This window comes from Rhagoletis pomonella, unplaced genomic scaffold (assembly GCF_013731165.1).
Source record: "Rhagoletis pomonella isolate Grant_MI unplaced genomic scaffold, Rhpom_1.0 Rhpom_scaffold_03486, whole genome shotgun sequence".
NCBI classification, from domain to species: Eukaryota; Metazoa; Arthropoda; class Insecta; order Diptera; family Tephritidae; genus Rhagoletis; species Rhagoletis pomonella.
The window spans coordinates 1-21469 of NW_023462038.1; the positions used below are offsets into that span (position 1 = coordinate 1).

General features: G+C 34.4%; 2 protein-coding genes across 6 annotated transcripts; one reads left to right on the forward strand and one right to left on the reverse strand.

Moving 5' to 3' along the window:
* Positions 1-2650: 2650 nt before the first annotated feature.
* Positions 2651-19944, forward strand: LOC118754171 (the record flags this gene model as incomplete). Its single annotated transcript, XM_036489033.1, has 3 exons — positions 2651-3126; positions 17314-17626; positions 18035-19944. Coding segments are annotated over 3 exons (2031 nt in total), but the record flags the coding sequence as incomplete, so codon positions are not given.
* LOC118754172 lies at positions 5518-11755 on the reverse strand. Of its 5 annotated transcripts, none has more exons than XM_036489035.1 (7): positions 11636-11755; positions 11406-11448; positions 11176-11344; positions 8154-8354; positions 7891-8063; positions 5911-6298; positions 5518-5837 (listed from the first exon to the last, which is right to left on the reverse strand). In XM_036489035.1, the coding sequence occupies exons 3-7, from the start codon at positions 11330-11332 to the stop codon at positions 5569-5571; spliced, it is 1188 nt and encodes a 395-aa protein (XP_036344928.1). In that variant the 5' UTR covers positions 11333-11344; positions 11406-11448; positions 11636-11755; the 3' UTR covers positions 5518-5568. The 5 variants fall into 5 exon arrangements, with proteins under 5 accessions (XP_036344928.1, XP_036344930.1, XP_036344931.1 ...); XM_036489037.1 differs by having other exon boundaries at positions 7891-8060; positions 11176-11353; XM_036489038.1 differs by having other exon boundaries at positions 5518-5834; positions 11176-11353.
* Positions 19945-21469: the final 1525 nt, after the last annotated feature.

Genomic DNA, 21469 nt, shown 5'->3' on the forward strand with positions numbered 1-21469 from the left:
TCGCATGTGCCGGGCATGAAGGGTACGTATACGCCAAGGTGCATCATAAATATTTATTGCGTTTTGTATAATATATGTACATACATACTAGATGAATATTATGCTAGACGCCATATTGTATGCACTTATACTATATTGACTAACTAATACATATGTACAAAACAAGCGTAGATTACTTTTTAATTTTATAGTTTTTATGTTAATACTTATATTTAACTACATATGTATGTACATACATGTGTACAAATTCATAGCACAAAAACTTGACTTTTTAACACTTTTGCATGTTAAAACAATATTTATATGTATGTACATAAATAGACAGTCAAATACATACATATGTATGTTTGCATATGCATACACAATTTCGTATAACATTTGTCACTAAGGGTTAATTTCTAAATGCAGTATTAAGTGCAGCTTTGATCAAAACCCAAGCTTGTACAACGAGGGTTAAGTCGAGTGAATATACTGCGTGACCACCACTCGAGATTTAAAGCATAAAGCTAACAGAACCAATTACACTGGATCACAAATTTTTATTCTTTTATTTTTTTGCTCGCCAGATGCCACTATCGCATTCCGAAAATCGAGTAATTTTTTTTTTAATATGGATAAGCTTTTGGGAGTTAAAAAAAAGTGGTTCCACATAAGCATGTATTTTTACGAACCAATTGGACAATCTTATTAGCAAATGAAAGGTTAAGAATTCCCGATTGTTTTTTTTTTTTTTAGGTTTGTCCAATTTTTTCTCTGGCAGTAAAGCTTGCTCTTTAACAACAAATGCAAGCTATTAACGAAGAAATCGAAGAATAAATAAATAAGTGAGGAATGGTCAAATGAAAATGCGTAATGATTTTTTTTTTTGTATGCAATATGAACAGGAAACAGAGAGCTGAGCGATAAGGATTACAAGTGTAATTGATTACAATAATTTTAAAAATGCAATTTTCCTAATTAGAATATTTGAGTAATCATAAATGAAGTAATTCTAGAAATGCGCAAAAGATAAATATTAGTAAGTTAATAATATAGGAAAAATTTAACTAGAAATGTAATTCCTCTTTTTTTCAACTGAATAATAAAGAATTTGTTAATATAATAATAATAGATTGGCGCTTACACATTTGTTAGTGTTTGGCCGAGCTTCTCCTCCGGCTTGTGGCGTGCGCCTTGATTTGTCACACAAACCGGAGGGACCTACAGTTTTACGCCGACTCCGAACGGCGATTGTATTTTTATGAGAAGCTGTTTTTCATGGCAGCAATACACTCGGAGTTTTGCCATTGCCTGCCGAGGGACGACCGCTGTTAAGAAAAAAACCTTTTTCTATATTTTTTTTGCGATGTTGCTTTGACCAGGGCTTGAACCCAGGTGCTGATGAGTGAAAGCGCGTACTGCTTACCACTACACCACAGCGGCCGACAAAGAATTTGTTACCCAGTAGAAAATTTCAGGAGCTTTCCTTTTCAAAAGGCTTTCCTGAGAGTCGAGGGGCCTTCCGCTTTGCATTTCATACGGACATACATACATACATATGTATGGCATTTCGTGGCTCGCCATCCGCTGGGACTGAGCGATACCAAGCTCTTCGGAATATACTCTTGTCTATATATATCGCAGTGCATCTTGGACTCGTCAGCTAGTATCCTGACTTAATTTTGTTTGACTCATATTTTTTTTATTTAGTAGAACTGAACAGGACCATTTGGGTTTTTGTCGCAAGTTTTTTGCGATTTTTTTCGCGACCATTCAGGTGGGACTTTTAGGGTTTTACTGGAAATGTAGAGGATCTTTTGAGTGGTTTGGGACTTTTTGGGATTTTTCGTGACCGTTTAGGATTTTTTCGTAATTTTCAAATCAATATTTTATTTGAATCTTTTCGGAACCGTTCAGGATATTTGCGGGTCTTTTAGGATTTATCGGAACACTTTTCAGGATTTATTGGTGTTTTACTTTTCGAGATCATTGGATTTTTTTTTTTTGGTTGTTATTTTTATTTTTTCTCTTCGATTTCTAGAACTTTGCTGGTATCACGAAAAGTGTCCTAAGGTTTCTTTAGAATCACCAAGATGGCTCTTCGATTGCATCATATTGGTTTTACTAACCTAATTTAATTTTGATGCAGAAAAGCTTTTAGAGCAACTATGAACCTTTCTTAATCAAAAGTAAATTTAGAAAAAAAAGTAGTAATACTAATTTTTCAAGAAGTTGAGAAATTGTTCCGTGTTGTACCCCACTCTAGGCAAGTGACGGGATACGGTTAACTGCTCTTCGTTTTAGATATTTTGGCATTACTGCTGCAGTACTGCATTTACGAACTGACCCAATGTATTTTTTTTCTATTTGTATTTTAGCTTTTGTTTTATCACACTTACAAACATACTTACTACATATGTACATATGTATGTGTATTACCTATACAACTTTATTTTGATCATTTGTCCAAATGTCTATTGCTGCACATTACAAATTGTTATGTTTTATTTTTCGTTCTTTTAATTTGCATGCTTTTGACGCAACAAAATTCAAATCAACCACTTCTGGAATATGAAATTAAATTAAAAAAAAAAACTACAATTCACCAAATTGCTTGTACCGATTTGTTGTTGTTATTTTGCTTGCTGTTTTGTCTTGTGCTGTCTAATGTGCAACATCTGCTTGCGCGCTCACCTCAAAATCAGTAGACAAAAAAGAGCTGCTGTCACAAGCAATTGGTAGTGTGAGACCATTAGTGACACCACCAGCCGACAATGTGGCACTTTTAAACGATACAACAACCACAGAGTCACGCACCGATTCTAACTCTAAAAATCCATTAACTAATAATACATATGAAATCGTACAACCACGCACAGGTTTTCTTGTTTGGAGCGAATCCTGTCGAATACCAGTTGTAGATGTATATGCGCCGGATATAATGCAACATTTCAAGCGTGAAAAATATAAGCCATGCTCGAAAAAGAAACCACTAACTACGGTCACTTTCAATACGACTTCAAAGGAGTATTTGCTGCAAATCGAGAAGAGCGAAATAAAGTCATTTGGCAAATCAGACCGCATACGATGCTGCTATCAGCCGATAATACGCAATGGCACAGGCGCAAAGGCGGATGAAGACTATAAGTGAGTATATACATATGTACATGTGTGCATACATGAAAATAATATATCATTTAATACATACATATATACTTATAGATTAGACTGCATCTTCAAAAAAAAAGGTGTGGCTTTTCCACCGGGATTACAAAATTGATTATATTTGAAGACGTCCACGCAAAATATTTCTGAATAATATTACGATTTACGTGAGCTGGACCGCTTCGAAAATTCTTCCAAAAATGGAGTTTTTTATGAATGGAAAGATATTTTCTTAAAGAACTTTTCGAGAAAAAAATCGCCTCAGATGACAAACCAGTTTAAGCCTAAAAAATCTGCATAAAAATATTTTAAAAAATTTTCAACGGAAACGTAAAAATGAGATTTTTGATGCTTGAAGAAATACAAAGTGTGAGAAAATACATTTCTAACGATACCTCATAAATCGGAATTCTTTTGGTCTAGTTTCTTTTGGTTGAAGTTTTTATTATACCAATCTTTGAATAAAGTTAAAAAACGGCATCGAAAATATCATTATTACGATTCCGTCGAAAATTATTTTAATATTTATATGCAGATTTTCGTAAGCTTAAACTGCTTTGTCAACTGAGGGGATTTTTTTCAAAAAATAAAAAAATAAAGATAAGAAACTATTTTAATTCATAAAAAAACTCTATTTTTGGAGATATTTTCAAGTCACGTAAATCTTAATATTTTTCCGAAATATTTTGGTGCAAGTCTTAAAATATAATAGATTTTATAATTCCAATAGAAACATAGTACCGATTTTTTTTTTTTTGTATGGGGAGTGATGCAGTCTAATATATATATATATGTACATTAAGCCGTATCACGACATATGTATGAAAGAAGAAAAAATTTTGCGTGTGTCTGTTTTATTTAAACACTTATGTTGAGAGACAATTCAATTATAGTCCTGAGCGAGGCCTTTTCGGTAACATAAAAAACAAGCAATTTAACGATTTCATAAAAAAAAAAATTACACCCAACGCCTTAACGTTCAAATTTGCGGATTACAGTTATTTATAACAGCTACATATGGACATTTCCATCAAGTCGAACGTGAACATCGCACACATTCAAACTGAAGAACCCGTCATCTACAAATTTTTTTTTGTATTTTGACACTAGGTTTAACTTATAGCTTTGAATTATCCGTATAATTGGTACGGAAGTTGATTTTTGGCAATTTTTCGTTTTCAAGATAATTGCAAAAAACAAAAGCATTCGCACGGGACAAAAAAAAAAAGAGAAGTGGTTATCGCCGCCACCAATTTAAACGCCGATTTCAGCGAAACCTGAGGCGAAATTTCAATGTGACTAATATTAGAATTTTGTACATTGATATCTCTTTAAAATGATTTTGGTTTTACCCAATAATTATGTACGGATTCTTTTTAATTAATTTTAATCGATAGCCAGCGAAGATCGAAAATCGAATGGAACTCATAATAAGGGCCATAATAATTCAGACAATTCGAAGAGGAATATAAATAAATTAAAATAAAATATAACATTTGACCATAGAATGTGATCAATTATAACTCTGTCGTCGGAACTTATACAACAGTGAAAGAAATTTTTAACATGTATAGATAAGCAACTAATGTATAAAATTCCATAAAAAAATACCAGATATTTTTGTGTTGTAAAATTTGTATATATATTTTATACGCTTTCATTTTCGTTAAAAATTAGGCTGATATAATCTTCATAGAAATATTGAAAATTGTAACTGGTAATCGGTCGATTATGGATGGCAACGCAACCTCAGTTGTGTTACCGATGGGCAATGCCACTGAAATTAAAATGTATATTATGAATAGCAACTATAGTCAAGTTCTATAAAGTTGAAGGAAATATAATTTTGAAGAAACATTTGAAAAAATAAATAAGTTATCTCTAATTAAAATTTCTGCGGCAACCACTAAAAAGCTTTGCGAATATAGCAACTCAGTTGCTAGCTTTCAGTTGCCAGTTGCCGTCTGTAATACCATTTCTGCCACTGGCCACACAACTGAAGTTCGGTAATTATGCATTTTTTTTTAATATTTTTCAGAAGAGTTTACTACTGAAATAGAGTTAATTAAGGCATTTAAAAATTACTTCGTTTTAAAATTAAAATACACTAAATTAGATTAAATTAAATTATTTGAGATCCATAAAAAACAAAACAACTTCAAAACACTTATTAACAGCAACCATCACACTACGAACATCGTGCTTTTATAAGACTTGTCATTTTTATTAATTTAGCGGCTTTTTTCGATCTTTTCTACATCTACGTTGGCAAAAAAAACCAAAAATTTCTAAGTTGATTTCGAAGTTGCATGGTTAACCTCCATTTCACCTATACTAAGTAAATTTAAATATTCTTTTTATTCATTTAATCCATTTTTTTTTTTTACTTTTCGAGGTATAAATATTTGTCTTGTATTTTATTATCTACTCGTCATTACATTCTAGCCCCTCCATAACGACCTTCATCAAATCCATACGCGTTTGCAATTTTCGCTCCAAATTCCCACGCCGCAAGTACGGCAAAAGACTGATGACAAAATGGTAGTCATCATCTTTTTGTTCCATGTCTCGCTTAGCTTTTATTTTCTTATTCTTCTTTTTCTTTAAGTATTTAGTAGAAGTATCTACGCTATCTATTTGGCACTCTTTTCTCTCTCTAACCTGTTTATTCACACACGTGTGTGTTTGTGCTGCTATTTAAAAATCATAAAGAAAATTAAATTAAAAATAATTAATGATATTCATTGTTGTTAAATAATTAATTACCAATGTAGCATTTTTGCAATCCGCAATCGTCTGTGGTGGTGTCCTCACTGATTTCGTGCAAGTTTGTTAAATCATCTTCTGGCGATTCGTGAATATATATTTCCTTGGCCCATCTATTCTTTCTAGTTTTTGATGCTCCATTGCCTATATTTGTGTCACACTCGACTCCTTCTGTTGTATGTACGGCAAGTAATTCGCTTGCATTACGTATAGAAATCTGCGATACCGCATTATTTTTTTCAGTTTCATTGCATTCTTCATTTTCCACACGGCGCCGTTTTATTAATGAGGTTCTTACAGGAGTGCTACTGGTATGTGGAATATGAACCATAATTTGTTGCCTTGTTGTAGTTTTTATATTTGATTCTTCAGGCGCTTGATCTGTTGTCTGAAATAAAGCATAGAAAAGTGCTCAAAATTTTTATATTGGAGTGAAATCACAATACATATCGATGGCCGACTTGAAGATCGACCTATGCATCTCGGCAGCCAGTTCGAAAACGCCATATCTCAGAAAATTTTTCTACATCGCCCTATTTCAGAATTTTATTGAAAAACACCGTATCCCAGAATTTGGTTGAAGAACGCCCTATCTCAGCTGTCGATTCAAATGCGCCCTATCTCACATTTATTTTCATTAGATATAGGGCGTTCTTCAACCAAATTCTGAGATCCATAACAACATAGGCTATTTTCCAAAAAAAAATCTGAAATAGAGCGTTCTCCAAACAAATTCAGAAGTAGTGCGTTTTTGAAAAGTTTTCTGAAATAGAGCGCTTTCGAACTGGCTGCCGAAATAGGTCGATCTTCCACCATTTACATATACATACAGTGACGGTCAAAAATGGATTAATGGTGTTTCGTTATTAATATTTACAATGTTTTTCAAGCTAAATTTTTTTTTTTATTTTTTCATAAATATTATGATTCATGCTTTATCAAAAACTGTATAAATCACACTTTCAAACTTTGTACAGAGTTTAGAAAAATCCAACAAATTTTTATCTAAATTTCAAACTTTATAACCAGAATTTTTAGAATTTTTTTTTCTAGTAAAATAAGTGCAAGTTTAGAGCGGCTGAAAAATCGCATTGATTTTCAATCATTTTTTTTTTTTTTTTTTTGTTGTTTTGTGTCAAATTTTGTTTACGATACAAACCGGTCTCGGCGATGTGCCATCTTCAGTGTTATTCCTGTTCTGTTCCTGGCAGTAAAAAAATTTAAAATGTTGTCTTTAAAATTTTCTCTTATGCAGCGTTTTTGCTGCATTTAAAATGCAACATTTAGCACTTTCGAACATATGTTTTCGAAGAGCGTTCATGCTATAGCATTTAGCAAATGTACATTTACGCGAGTTCGAAATCGTATGCTTTTGAGAAACAGCCGTGTTCTAGTCTCTTATTTAGATGCGTATATATTACGATCAATTCTCACGCGGAAGATAATGTGCAAAAACCCTACTGAAAAGGAAAAAATAAATTTTCACACCAAAAATTCAATACAAAAACTTGAATTTTTTTAACCATAACCGAACGTTTGTTTGTGTATATATTCATTTGTCGGTGCTGTCAATTAAAATTTCCTCACTTAATTAGGAAACAAACCAAACAGAGTTGATCACAAATTTATCCAGATTTCTATCAGCATCAAATCGATGTTGAATTTGCTTAACTTTTCTTTATCCAAATATGTAATGCAAAATAAAAGAAATCTCGATCGGCGATCACTGAAACGCAGCTAGCAACTGTATACTCGAAAAAGCAATGTTGCCACTTTTTCTCTTTAAACCATGTTCGAATCGTGGAAATTTTGGAAGATCACAGGGTTGCTTTTAGCATTTAGATCCTTAATGCAAAAATGGAGTTGCATTTAGTTGCATTTAGGTGACGAATTTTGTATGGATAAATGTACATTTAGAGTAGCATTTAGAGCTAAATGCGCTAAATATGCTTTTACGCGTAAGCAAAAACAGCCTATTACCCTTGTATCATTATCAAATGCAACATTTTTTGCCTTCATCTCTTCATCTAAAGCTATTTCGGTTTTAATCCATTCTTCAATAATGCAGGAATCAGCTTCTTTTTGCTCAGCTACTTCACATAATTGGACGTCGTCTACGTCGGAATTTTGAAATTCCTTGTCGCTATTAGCTACTGAAACAAATATGTCAATAATTTAGAAAGAAAAAAAACATTTTACTAACCTAGTAAAAATACTCGCAAACAAATTAATTTTGTTAGTACCTGTGTGTTTCTGTGTTATTTCCATGTCCGATTCTGAATCCGAAGAAGCTTTGTTCTTGTTTCTAATAATTGTACAATCTCGTAGAAACGACATTTGGGGGTAAAGTTTCCATCGCGGCTTTGCGCCTTGCACTACTTCACGCCTCAAATTCTCACGATATTGGATTCGCAAGCTAATCCAATGCTCACGAACTTGTTTAACTGTTGGAGAAAATGCAAAATATTTACCGTTTTATTCAAAAAGGAGATATCCAAAAATGGATAAACACATATCGGTTTTGAAGTGAATGGATCAAAACGGCAACACTACTTCTGAGTATATTTCGTAAAGTATATCTATTATACTTCCTATTATATATCCTTGGAATCATATATTTCTAGATAATTTTCTTTTAACTTTCTACAAGTCTAACTAAAATCAAGAGAGGCTGGACTTTTAAATAGTTGTATTGTAGGTAAATTTGCCTCCAAAGTATCTATGGCAAGTTTATTTCTGATTGCAACTTTTTAAACTTAATTCTGGCAAAATATTCCACATATAGTGATAAATACTTACTTTTATTAGACTGCTCAAAACTTTGACAGACATTGACTTGGCGAAATGGTAGTGTCAAATATAAACGTCAAGGGAAAAGATTCGCTATGCACGATTACAATTTCTTTAATACACACGCAATTACTTTTTGATTTAAATCCGTAACACCGTAATGAGGGATTGTTACCACAAGTTGTAATTTTATTCTCAATAGGAATGTTCTAAAAAAAAATCGTTTGTACAACGTATTTCCCCAACTTTTAAACTTAATCCCCGATTCCCCCCGAGAAATTCAAATTCCACCAAAATCGCGGAATTCTCGCCCGGTTGGCATTACTGGTTGTGAAAAGTGTCAAACTCAACTGAATTAAAATTAACGGAAATTAAAGAATACACAAAAAGTGAAAATAATCTAAAAAATAAGAAAAGTGAATTGAAAGTGGAAGGAGGCAAAAAATAATTGATATAGTAAGTGTTTATTGTGCTTGTGTGAATGTGTTTTGTACATACATTTCTATTCCTATTTGACGTTAGCTTTGTTGTTGCCATTCATTGGACTAAAAATTTGGGTTTTTGCGTTACTTTACTTTTTCCTGTTATTCTCTTTTAGTGAGCGCATTTTGCTTACGCTCTTGCATTTTGACACTTTTCAGATCTTAGTCCGAAAAGATAAGGAATGGACCTAATATGGTCACCGTATGCATACAACACGTATATACACATGTTCATACGGACATATCGTACCAAGGTGTATTTAAATAAAATACACCTCGTATCAGTGTTGCCAAGTTTTGATTTTGAAAAAGCACTAAAACCCAAGAAAAATCGCGTTTTCTTCTCGAAAAAAGCACCGAATTTTTATCGGAGTATTTAATGGACTTTATATGCATACAAATTTGTTATAGGGATGCTGATTTAAATTAATACAAATCAATGTTTCTTGCTCGACGGCGGAATTTTTTCTGTTTTCTATAAATTCAAATATTTTCGTCCAAGCGACAATAACGTGCTTATTCTTATTTTTTAATTTGCAGCTGTGTTCAGCGTTGCCGCTTCGCTTAGATTCAAGAAATATAAAAAAAAAAATTCCTGACTGTTTATATGTTGAATTTTTCTTCATTTTACATAATTTTTTCACCAATTCCTGTCAAACGAAAGCAAAAACAAAAAATGAAGTTTCTTGAACTATGTGGTAGTTTAAATCTACACTGTAGTCTCTTTTGATCTCGTGAACTAACATAAAGAACTTTTTTCCCCCGACTGCTTGACAACTGAAACATAACGAAATTTTCATTCCCTTTTTGATGTGCCTTATTTGAGCGCATAGCGGGAAAAATCTGTTCGTGTCAAAAGTTTGTTGGTAAACATATGCTCGCTTAAGATTGTCATTGGGCGATGATTTTGTTTCCATTTTTGTAAAGTTGCTAAAATATTTACCATTTCTAGTAATTTAGCTTCAATTTTTTTGTTAAGATTTACAGATTTGGTGTCTTCAAACTAAGAAAAAGCACCAAAAAACGCACCAAGCACCAAACTAAAAATTTTTCGCATTTGAAAAAGAAACGCACTAAATTTAGTGCGAAAAGCACCAAGCTGGCAACAGTGCCTTGTATCGTACTTACCCAAGTACCTAAATGCATACATATGTATGTATCATGATGCAATAATACAAGGTGTTATCAGTTGGCAACTTCTCGCTCTAATTCCGCATATTGACTGCCTTATAGCTGAAATACAATGCCGGCGAACGGCGAACTCACCACAGCGAAATTCGCGCTGTCAAAATTAGAACACCCGCAAGCATATGAAATTGAACACAGCCAAAGCGAAATGCGAAGTGCGCTTGGCGGCGTTTCATGGCGATAGATTTATTTCTATCGCTCTGCTGGGCGATGACAGCTGTGCGTGCCAAAGGCGGCCGTATTTGTTTTGTGCTTTCAAAGTTTAAAAAGAAAACAACCTAAACACGATTGTTTTTTTTGTTGTTTGAAAAATATAGTTGTGGATTCGTTAAATCTGGCTTGAAACAAATTATTTATAATAATCTTTCTTTGTTTTACATTTATATTTGTTATCATTTCCTCATTTCTAAATATGGTTTAGTTTTTTCTAAATATGGTCACCCAAATTATAAAGGCGACCAAATGGGATCAGCTGTTTTCGCTACCGCTCTAATTTTGTTTAAGTAGGCGAAATAGCTGGGCGAACGGTGAACGACAGCATCGCCCAATTCGGCGAAGTTTGCCGTTCGCCGGTATTGTATTTCAAGCATTACGTGAAACAGTGTTACTTCAAATTTTGTTAAGGAGAAAATGTGAAATTTTATATTTTTCCCATATGGGGATTCATTTCTTCCCGTTTTTCTTCTCATTCTACTGAGCTAAGGCAGTGTCAAATCGAGCTGTCACAACTGATAGCACCTTGTATTATTGCATAAATGTGTATGTATATCAGTACACATATGTATATGTATGCACACCTACTTACTTGATTTCCCGACTCTTTGAGCCAAACGCTTCCAGACTGCTTTTTTTGACGCTTTCTTGTAATATAAATGATGTTTCTTATCCCACAGTATACTATTGTCGCGAACTAGTCGTATTAGTTCCGCACGATATTTATCATATTCATTTTCGATGTCCATTTTTCTGTATTTCTTGTTGAACTATGTTTGTATGTACGTAAATGTATGAAACAAAATATACCACATTACCTACTTCTAGCTTGCAAATATTAACTGACCACACTCCAATGGAGTGAAGGCTCTGTTATGCATACTTGGCATTGCATGCACTGCAATACCATTTTTACGTAGAAATCAAAAACCAACAGACTTTTACGTATGTAATGCTGTGCGTTGGGTAACCGCTTACACGCGAAGCTCATTTAACAGATTCTTTATGTGACAACTCTCAAGCAATGCCAAGTATGCATAACAGAGCCTTGACTCCATACCCACCGTTGCAAACAACGCTAATTTATACAACAAACGAAGCACTTTGACATTCAGAAGGTCCGCCGCGAAAACCCAAACACCACCTTGTATAAATTCGCCTTGGTTGCAACTAGGAATGTTCGATATAGTTTCGCACGATAATCCATTTTTTGAATCGATATTCCAAGGTCGATATATCGCAGACATCGATACTTTACCCGCAATAGCGATATTTAAGTTGAAATTTATTTTTAATCTACACAAAATTGTGTGGAAAAATACTCAAGTAGGTTTAATCAGCAGCTTGCGTGATTTATTTAGCTCTTAAGTTTGACAAATCGCTTGAGTCGACCGGCATGCCGTTTTAATCCTCAGTAAATATGCAAGATGGAAATAACACAATTAGGTGAGTTGACAGGCAGGTCTAATATTCTATTCAATTGGGAGTAGGATTTTCAACATCGATTTCTCCTATATCGATATTGTTCAGCCCGATATATCGCCATATCGATTTTACATGCAATGAATTAAATCGATTCATGATATCGATACTTTCTTAAATATCGAACATTCTCTAGTTGCAACTATGTTTGCTGAACATATGTTCAACACGTGCTGGCAAATCGTTTGAATTTCAGGGGAAAGTGGTGAGCAGTGTTGCCGTTTACATCCAAATGGATCCAAATTATTCGTTTTCCATCGAATTTTTAAAAGATACTTTTATTTTTAGCTAAGTATAAATTGTGATAAATTTTAATTCTCAAACAAGTTGGTAATTCTTCCCATCTTAAGACTTTTATGATTTTGTGGCAAAACATTAAGTTTGTTTTCTTTCCTGAACATACCACCTGTAATCTGCATATGGTATCACTGTTAGCTACAGACGACTAGCCTGCTCCAGTACTCCAGGATTTAGTCCAAAATAGTCGGAAGTCGTTATTTATTATATATTTTTCGAACAATTTCTCACTAAATCCTGGAATGCGGGAAAGGGCTAATATTTATTGTCGTTCTTTTTCCTTTTTGATTTTGAAGCTGTTGGATGTTGTACTGGGCTAAAGGCAGTGTCACACGATTTGTACAGTTTTGCACATTTTGGCAGTCACAGAGTGGTGTTCTTTATAAATTTGAGTTCAGCTCAATAAAAGAATTTCCAAACAAGACTACTCTGTAACTGCCTAAATGTACAAATCTGTACAAATGTACCAATCGTGTGACACTGCCTCGAGAATTTCATCCAGAGTAATCCAGTAATCGGCCGCTGTGGTGTAGTGGTAAGCAGTGCGCGCTTCCACTCCGCAACGCCTGGGTTCAAACCCTGGTCAAAGCAACATCGCAAAAAATATAGAAAAAAAGGTTTTTTCTTAACAGCGGTCGTCCCTCGGCAGGCAATGGCAAACCTCCGAGTGTATTTCTGCCATGAAAAACAGCTTCTCATAAAAAATACAATCGCCGTTCGGAGTCGGCGTAAAACTGTAGGTCCCTCCGTTTTGTGTGACAACATCAAGGCGCACGCCACAAATCGGAGGAGAAGCTCGGCCAAACACTAACATATGTGTAAGCGCCAATCTATCTATTATAATCCAGTAAGTATTGTAAAAATTACTTTTATGTTCATACAGTGTTAAATACCAATTTGATATGTAATTTTAGTTAAGTATGCAAATGAATTCAACTGTTACCGAGTATAAAAACTTTATTTTCACTCTGTATTTTACATAAAAACCATAAAAATATTAATAAAAACTGTCAACGATCTAAATTAAAAATTCAAACTACCATTTTAATTTAAGAATTAAAAGTTTTATTGAAGATTGATATTTTGATATTTAAAATTTTGTTTCATGATACTTTTGATCCATTTTAGGGAATTTCGGTGTACATTTCTTCTGAACGCCGCCGCAACACTGGTGGTGAGCCGTGGCTGACAGGGATGATTCAATAATACACATCAGTGATGACATGATGTACAATTGAACTTTTTTGTACATTTTGAAACTCAAAAGTACATTGGTACTATATCGACATTTTCGATATAATTTTGTCAAAATGCGGCACTGCGCCAAATTCTGTCGAAATACCACTGTGTATACTTGAAAATTTGAATGTTTGTGGACGAATGTTTTTACACTTCATAGAAGTAAATACGTGGTGTTTATTAAAAACGAAATACTTGCTAAAATTAATAAACAGCTGCTGTAATAATATAAACCTTAGAAAATACTAAATATTTTGCAAAATATTGTTGCATTAAATGCAACTCTTTTTGGCCGCATATTTAGACCGCATGAGGTCAGGAGAGCACCCAGACCTTGAGCAATTTTCAAGTATTCCCTGCATTGAATTTTGTTGCTGTGCATGTTTTACTGGAGATTTTAAATGAACGTACCTTTTAGGGATATTCACAATGGCGTCGTAAGTGTCGTATTGTTGTATGTCGTAAACTTTAAACGCCTAAAAAAATTTTATAAAGGGGGTTCGCAAAGTACCATCAAAGCCATAATATCAATTTTCGCAGTGTTTGAAAATAGTTGGTTGTGGTTTAAAGTTTTCTAAACATTTATTTAAGTTTTTAAAGTTTACGACATACAACAATACGACACTTACGACACCGTTGTGAATCCCTCAATAGAGAAATTTATCGAATTTAAATACTTATATGTTGGTACTTTTTCGGCTGATTTGGTAAATTTTTTTTTTGCTAATTGGTATAAAATTAAAAAAAACGCAATATTTCAAAAAGATTTAAATTTTTCCTTTTACCCCTCTCGAAAACGAAAATACCAATTCTTTATTACATTTATGCTGATATTCGTATATATATGTGTACATATATGCCAGAGGTTCCCAAACTTTTTTTCTCGTAGACCCCTTTCAAAACTTTACTGGTTTCGGTGGACCCCCTGCTCCTACATTTATAAAATATTCCCAAAGCTCGTTAAAAAAAAAGTGAAGATTAGATCTAGCGATGTAAATTTGCATCGCGGGTGAATTCAAAAATTAAACTCGGAGTGGCAAAAATAAAAATAAAATATTTTCTTGTGTTCTATTTATAAAAATAATGTGATTACACACTTGCAAGTTTTAAAATACAGAGCTCGTAAGGCCGTCAAAGTACTGTTTCGCTCTGAGGAGTTATATATTTTTTAAGATCACTCCGAACGGTAGCGTTATTTACATTCTCTTCACCATAAACTCCGCACATTTTTGGCTCACTCATAAGTTTTTTGCATGTGGCGTATTTGTAAAATAATGTATTTGTGGTGATGACATCATTTTTACTTTTACCACTCGGAGTTTTAAACTGATGCAAAAAATATTTATCACTCAGATTTTTTAAAACACAAAACTTTAAATAAGAAAACCGCAAAGCTTTTACGCTAAACTTTAAATTCAGAAACTGGCTATAAGGAAAAGACCGAATGTAAAAAATTCGATGACAAACAACCAAGCAAGCAAGAAGCATAAAAAGGGTTCCGCCGTCTCGTCCTCTTCAAGGCAGGATGGGCAAATTGAGTTGTCATTTACGCCTCTTACAGTCAGGTGTTTGTGCCACGTGAAGTAGTCCAACGAGTTGTCTGCAGTACCGTCTGCTCAGTGAGAGCAGAAAACTAGATAGACCTTCTGAAATTGTAGGCAACATGAGTTTTACTCACCTGCATCCCCGTCATTGCTGAGCGAAGTATTCACCCGGTTTCTGATGTTGGTGTCGATGGCCGAAGTGGGGAGTGCAATAACTGGTTGCGGATCGAAGAATGCGCGCTCTAAGCCAACTGTGGCCAAATGTCTTCCCAGCCAGCAAAGATGCGTAAATTTTGCCGACAGTGCCGTTCAGTTCAATTTTCCGTATCCGAAAACGAATAAAAAAACTCCTACAGTTATCATCAATTTTCGTATCCGGAAAAGGTTCGAAACGTTCGAAAAAGATGATGTCATTTGAAAGCAATAATTATATTTTATTTACTCAAGCTAAACATTTAAAAGCATGCATGCGTAGTCGGCATTGGCTCTGCGTGCAGAGGAGTGTCGCTATTTGTTAGCTTCCAGCAGGTGCCGGGTTGGAGTTCGTCAGGCGCTTCCTAATTTTATTGTATTTCTTATTTATATTTAAAATTAAAGTTAAATAAAAAGGCTAAGCAAGCAGCCATTTTGGTGCTTTACTATCTAAACCAGATAAATTTTCGTGGACCCCTACTTGCAACTCGTGTACCCCCATATCGTGTCTCCCGTGGATCCCTGAGGGTCCACCTGGACCACTTTGGGAATCACAGATATATACAGTGATGGAAAAAACTATTGCCACACCACTTAATGAAAAGTTTTCACAATATTTTTTTTTTATTTAATTTTAGTTCCTTTTTGTAAAAAAATACAGTTTATTCTTTTACACAAACCAAGTTTCACACTTTTTGCAATATTAAAAAAAAGCAAACTTCCGTAAAAATCTTGAGCTTTTTAATTGGATTTCCAACAAAGATTCTGAGTATACAGTTTTGTAGCCCATTTAATTCTGTTATAATAAAGTGCAAGTTTCGAATAACTAAAAAATTGCCGTTGATTTTTTCGATTTTTTTTTTTTTGCACGAATGAACACTATCACTGTGTAAACATCGTAGATAAACCGGTTTTCCATACAAAATTAAGAAAGTTTACGAGGTTTACGTAGTTACGAGGTATTTACGCTTTTAGATGAATTGCTCTAATTTATGTTTTCTTAATATATGGAAGAAAAGTGTAAGATCTTCGAGAAAAAAAAATCTAACGGTAATTTTTAGCCACTTAAAACTTGCAGCTTATTGCATTAGAATGGAATGGGCTACAAAACTATATACTCAAAATCTAATTAAAAAGCTCGAAATTTTTAAAAAAGTTTGTTGAATTTGTTTTTTTTTATATTGCACAAAGTTTGAAACTTGAATTGACACGGTTTTTGTTACAGAACGAACGATATATTTATAAAAAAAAAAACAGCTAAAATTATATAACAAAAAAGCTTGTCAATATGTGGTGCGGCTATAATTTTTTCGACCACTGTACTTGTACCTATGTATGTATGTATACTACATAGGCCTAATGTGTTTTCCCAATAGTTGTAGATTCATAAAATAGAACAAAAACTTTATTACATTTATAGGGAGACTCTGTAAGCAGTTAGCGATAACTTCCGGATCGCTATCGCAACTTGTCGACATTCGTAACACTCGTCGGCCAGTAATAACTTCTTAAAGGAAAGTGTTTTCTTCCAGTTTTTAACATCAGAACTATTCCTCTCACGTTTATTTGCGAAGAGCTCTTCAATGGCTTGGCATCTGTGCGTCATTCGCAATCGTAACCTGCGAATGGCATATTATACTAAAGTCAGAGCCTCCCGACTTAAGCTACTGAGAAAAGCTGCTCCTTCAATACAGATAAATATTTAAAAAACGTAGTTTACCGTTATATAGCTAATTCATTAGCTTTTACTCATATTTAGTGGCGTTTTCTCAAGTAGGTTTAACAATTTATCTGCCCTTCAAATATATTTGTTCAGAACAAAATTTGTGTTCAAGGGGCCTAGAAAATTTAATACCCAGCATGAGAAAACGGCACCTAGGCATGCTATTTTCGCGACTTAATTTAAAGTTTATAAATAATTTTAATTTTTTATTTTATTTTATAAACCTTTTTCTTTTTTTTTTAATATTTTTTAGACTTGGCAAGTGTGTGCCTTTTAAGGATAGCGTCTCTCTATCAGCTAAAATCGAGAATATTTTAGTACAATGCGATTCCAACAAGCGAAATGTCTATAAAAATGGGCATGCTTTGATAAGCGAAAAACCAGATGTGCTGGAGCGTTTAAAAACTTGGCGGGAAAAAGATGATGAACGGGGTGGCACGAAGCCACCAAGCGTGCTAATGATCGGCATCGATAGTATATCGCGCGTAAACTTGATACGAGCCATGCCAAAGACAGCGCAGCACCTGTATGACAACGACTGGTTCGAATTGAGTGGCTACAATAAGGTAGAATATGTATTTATATCAATCTAGTCTACAACAACTGTACAAATAAGAGGACAAGATAAATAGCTTTATATTCGATTTCTAACTAAATCACATCACACACAAAGTTCTAAATCCGGCTATTTAAGGAGATCGAAATAAGAAAGTTGATTTTTTTAATTTAATAAATGCTTAGGTGGTTCACAAGGTGTCGTATTGTCGTATGTCGTAAAGTTTTTAATTGGCTAAATAAATACGACTTTTATGGTAGCTTGCGAATCCCTTAAATCGTATAGTTTTAGCCGTTTAAAGTTTACAACATACAACAACATGACAGTATGCAACACCTGCTTAACTCCCTAATTAAAAAAAAAAAAAACAAAAGAATTCTAATAATTTGTTTTTAAATCCTACTTTGCTTTCTATCAGATAGACGACAATACATTTCCGAATTTAATGGCTCTGCTTGCTGGCTACAATAAATACACTACCGTTAAGAAATGCCCTCCAAAAGTCCTCGGTGCCTTAGACAATTGCAGTTTAATCTGGAATACCTTTCGCGAGCATGGCTATGTGACCGGCTATGGTGAAGATGCTGCCGAAATCAGTACATTCAACTACTATAAGGTGGGATTCGTGAAACCACCGGTCGATTACTACCTACGTCCATTCCAACTCGCTGCTGAACATCATCTGTATAAGACTTTGAAATCCGGTCTCACCTTCTGTCTCGGCTATCAGCAGTCGGCGCAATTTGTACTCGACTATGCGATAGAGTTCGCGACACGTTTCAAAGACCATCCGCTTTTTGGCTTATTTTGGGCGAATTCCTTTAGCCACAACAATCTGAGTGATGCCTCCTCAATGGACGTGGTGGTGCTTAACTACCTGCAACGCCTCGAAAAGTTGGGCATACTCGATCGAACGATTGTCGTATTTTTTAGCGATCACGGTTTACGCTTTGGGCCCGCACGTGCAACAACTTCCGGTCATATGGAGGAGCGGCTGCCGTTCATTTTTATTTGGTTGCCACCGTATCTGAAACAAAAGTATCCCAGTTTCGTGAATGCTTTGAGTGTGAATAAAAATCGTCTGACCACACCATACGATCTACACATGACACTCAAGCATTTTCTTCGCCTATCCGAGCGCGTCGAAGACAAGGACAAGGCAAGTGTCTTAGCTCCAGCTGAGGGCTGCACGAATTGTCAAACTCTCTTGGAGCCGGTACCTTTGGATCGCTCGTGCAACGACGCGGCCATCGATGAGCACTGGTGCACTTGCATACCCTATAGAAAAGTGAATAAAAATATGCATATCGTACAAAAATTGGGTACTATGACGGTCAACTATATAAATGAGCTTGTGCGCAATTTCAACAACGGCTCATTGACCTCGCTATGTCGTTCTCTGCAGCTCGGCAACGTGATAAGCGCACATCGCTCGTGCAAGGACTTTCGACCGAAAGACGCCAATGGTACTGCCTTGGATGTGTATCGGCTGCATTTAATCACAAAACCGAATAGTGCAGACTTCGAGGTAACGCTGCGTTATAATCCAGAGACTGAGACTATTAAGATCACGGGCGAGATAAGTCGTTTGAATACGTATTTCAAGGACTCGCATTGTGTGGCCGATAGCTTTGTGAAGAAGTACTGCTCGTGTGCCTAGCGCAAGGCGGCAATGCCTGCTGCGGTGCAAAACAGCACGTCTATCAAGACGTACTGATCGCTGTGGACCGCCTTCCTACGCGGAGGGTGAATAGATTGTTTTGAATTTGTCTTTTGCGTTTTTTTTTTGACAGTACTTTAGCTTAGCACTTAAATATGCAAAAATATATATTTACAAACAAAATCAAGGCTCAAATCAATAGCTGTAGTATGACAATTTTGTGTTAAATATAGTACATACATTCATGGGCGTAGCCAAGTGGGGCCAGGGGCGTCCTCGAGCCCCCCCCCCCCCTTAACTTTAAAATTTTCCTTATATATATATAAAATAGTACCCTGAAATGCCAGCTTAATAGGGTCGAGCCCCTCCCCTCCCCCCCTAAATTTCATTCTGGCTACGCCGATGCATACATTCACATGCATAGAGCAGTACAAGTTCTTACAACTAAATGCATTATACAATTTTTTTTTGTGTAATTTAAGCATGTATGTGCATATCTACATAAGTATGTATATGCATGTGTACTTAAGCACTTGTGTATGCGCTGAATCATAAAATTAAACAATAATTATATACGCTTGCCAAAACTAAAACAATGTGACTACGTTTTAAATGAAAAAAAATATATATATGTACATACGGCATACATACATACACACATATACAATAACTATATTTAGTATTTAGTTTTATCATTGAAAATGCTTTAGCGTTATATGTATGTATGTACATACATTAAGGTGGTCCAAAAAAAGTTTAAAATGTTAAGCTCTCACCCCCTAGGATTATTTTAAATGCCAAAAAAAAATACCTATGTACATATATGTTTGTGTTTAAAAAAAAAATATATATTTAGAACCGCCTCAAAGCTCTTGAAAGCTTTCCTTGTATTTTATATGGGGAAAAACGCTTTTTCGTAGAAATGATATGCAATTTTGAAAATCAATATTTTCCTCTCGGAAAACTCTGTTTTTCTTCATTTTCTAACATAAAGAATTTCTTATAGGCGTCCCCATTGCATTTTTTGGAGTTTTGTGCGGACCTACTATAAATGGTAGTCAATATTAAAAAATTGTTAAATAAACAATTGGGTATTGTTACTAGAAGTTTCCTAAAAAGAAACAGAGTTTTCCGAATGAAAAAATATTGATTTTCAAGAATTCTATACGATTTCTACAAAAAAGTGTCCCCCCCCCCCCTTAAAAAAAATGGAAAAGCTCATGGGCTTTGAGGCACTTCTTAACATAATTTCCATTTAGAAAAATTCTAGGGTTGAGAGCTAAATAATTTAATAGTTTTTCCCTGCAGGCATTTTTAAACCACCCTACTGTACATACTGTATATAAATATATGCGTCAAATTGTTAAACTTAAGTAACTATCCGTATATAAATGTAAATTTAACTTTTTACAAATGCTAAAATACATTCTGTGATTTGTAGTCAATACTTTAAACTAAGATAATAAACAAATAATAAATAAATAAATATTTTATACGAAACGAAAATGGGTGTTTATTTCTGCTATTACTAAAAAAAATCCAGAAATGATAAATATCTTTTACAGCTGCAAAATATTCATATCTGGTTCCAATATTATTTTTTTTTGTCTACATAAATCATTTCCAAACAAATTGTACTCGGCTGATATTTTTTAACAAAATCTGTGCAGATTAAAAAACTGCTTTTATTATGTTCAACAATCTAGCACATGTTTTTTTTTTTGCTTTTCCAACAACAAAATACGTGCTAGATTGCTAACATAGCAACTTTACGCCTAAAATGTTACAAATCGTGAGTTCGCCCAAGTGCGCTCAGGTATAAAAATTTAATAAAAAAAGAGAAGTGGTTGATCACAGGGCGATACTAGTCTTAATTACAAAGCTATTTCTAGCGTTGGTTAGAGTATTTCAAATATTTTCTTTTTTACTGTTTGATTTCTATACCTTTGCTGGTACCACACCATATCGGCTTTACTGCTAGATCAAGCGCTAACATTTACATCGGCTTTTAAAGAGCAAATACTTTAACTTGTCATATCGACTGTTGCGACGCAAAAAACTAATATTCTTACTAATTTTTGTGATATTCATCTTTTATTTGAGTAGTTCGCTACGCGGTGGCGATAATACGGACGAAAGTATACATGTGCTGCACTACTCGCATGTGCCGGGCATGAAGGGTACGTATACGCC

Bases quoted from the DNA above. Each gene is read 5' to 3' on its own strand.
- LOC118754172 (XM_036489035.1), bottom strand. From the start codon at position 11,332: ATGGACATCGAAAATGAATATGATAAATATCGTGCGGAACTAATACGA. The intron at 8,355-11,175 runs GTAAGTAGGTGT...TTTCTCCAACAG, and splicing joins TCAAAGAGTCGGGAAATCAA to TTAAACAAGTTCGTGAGCAT. The intron at 5,838-5,910 runs GTAATTAATTAT...ATTTTTAAATAG, and splicing joins ATTGCAAAAATGCTACATTG to CAGCACAAACACACACGTGT.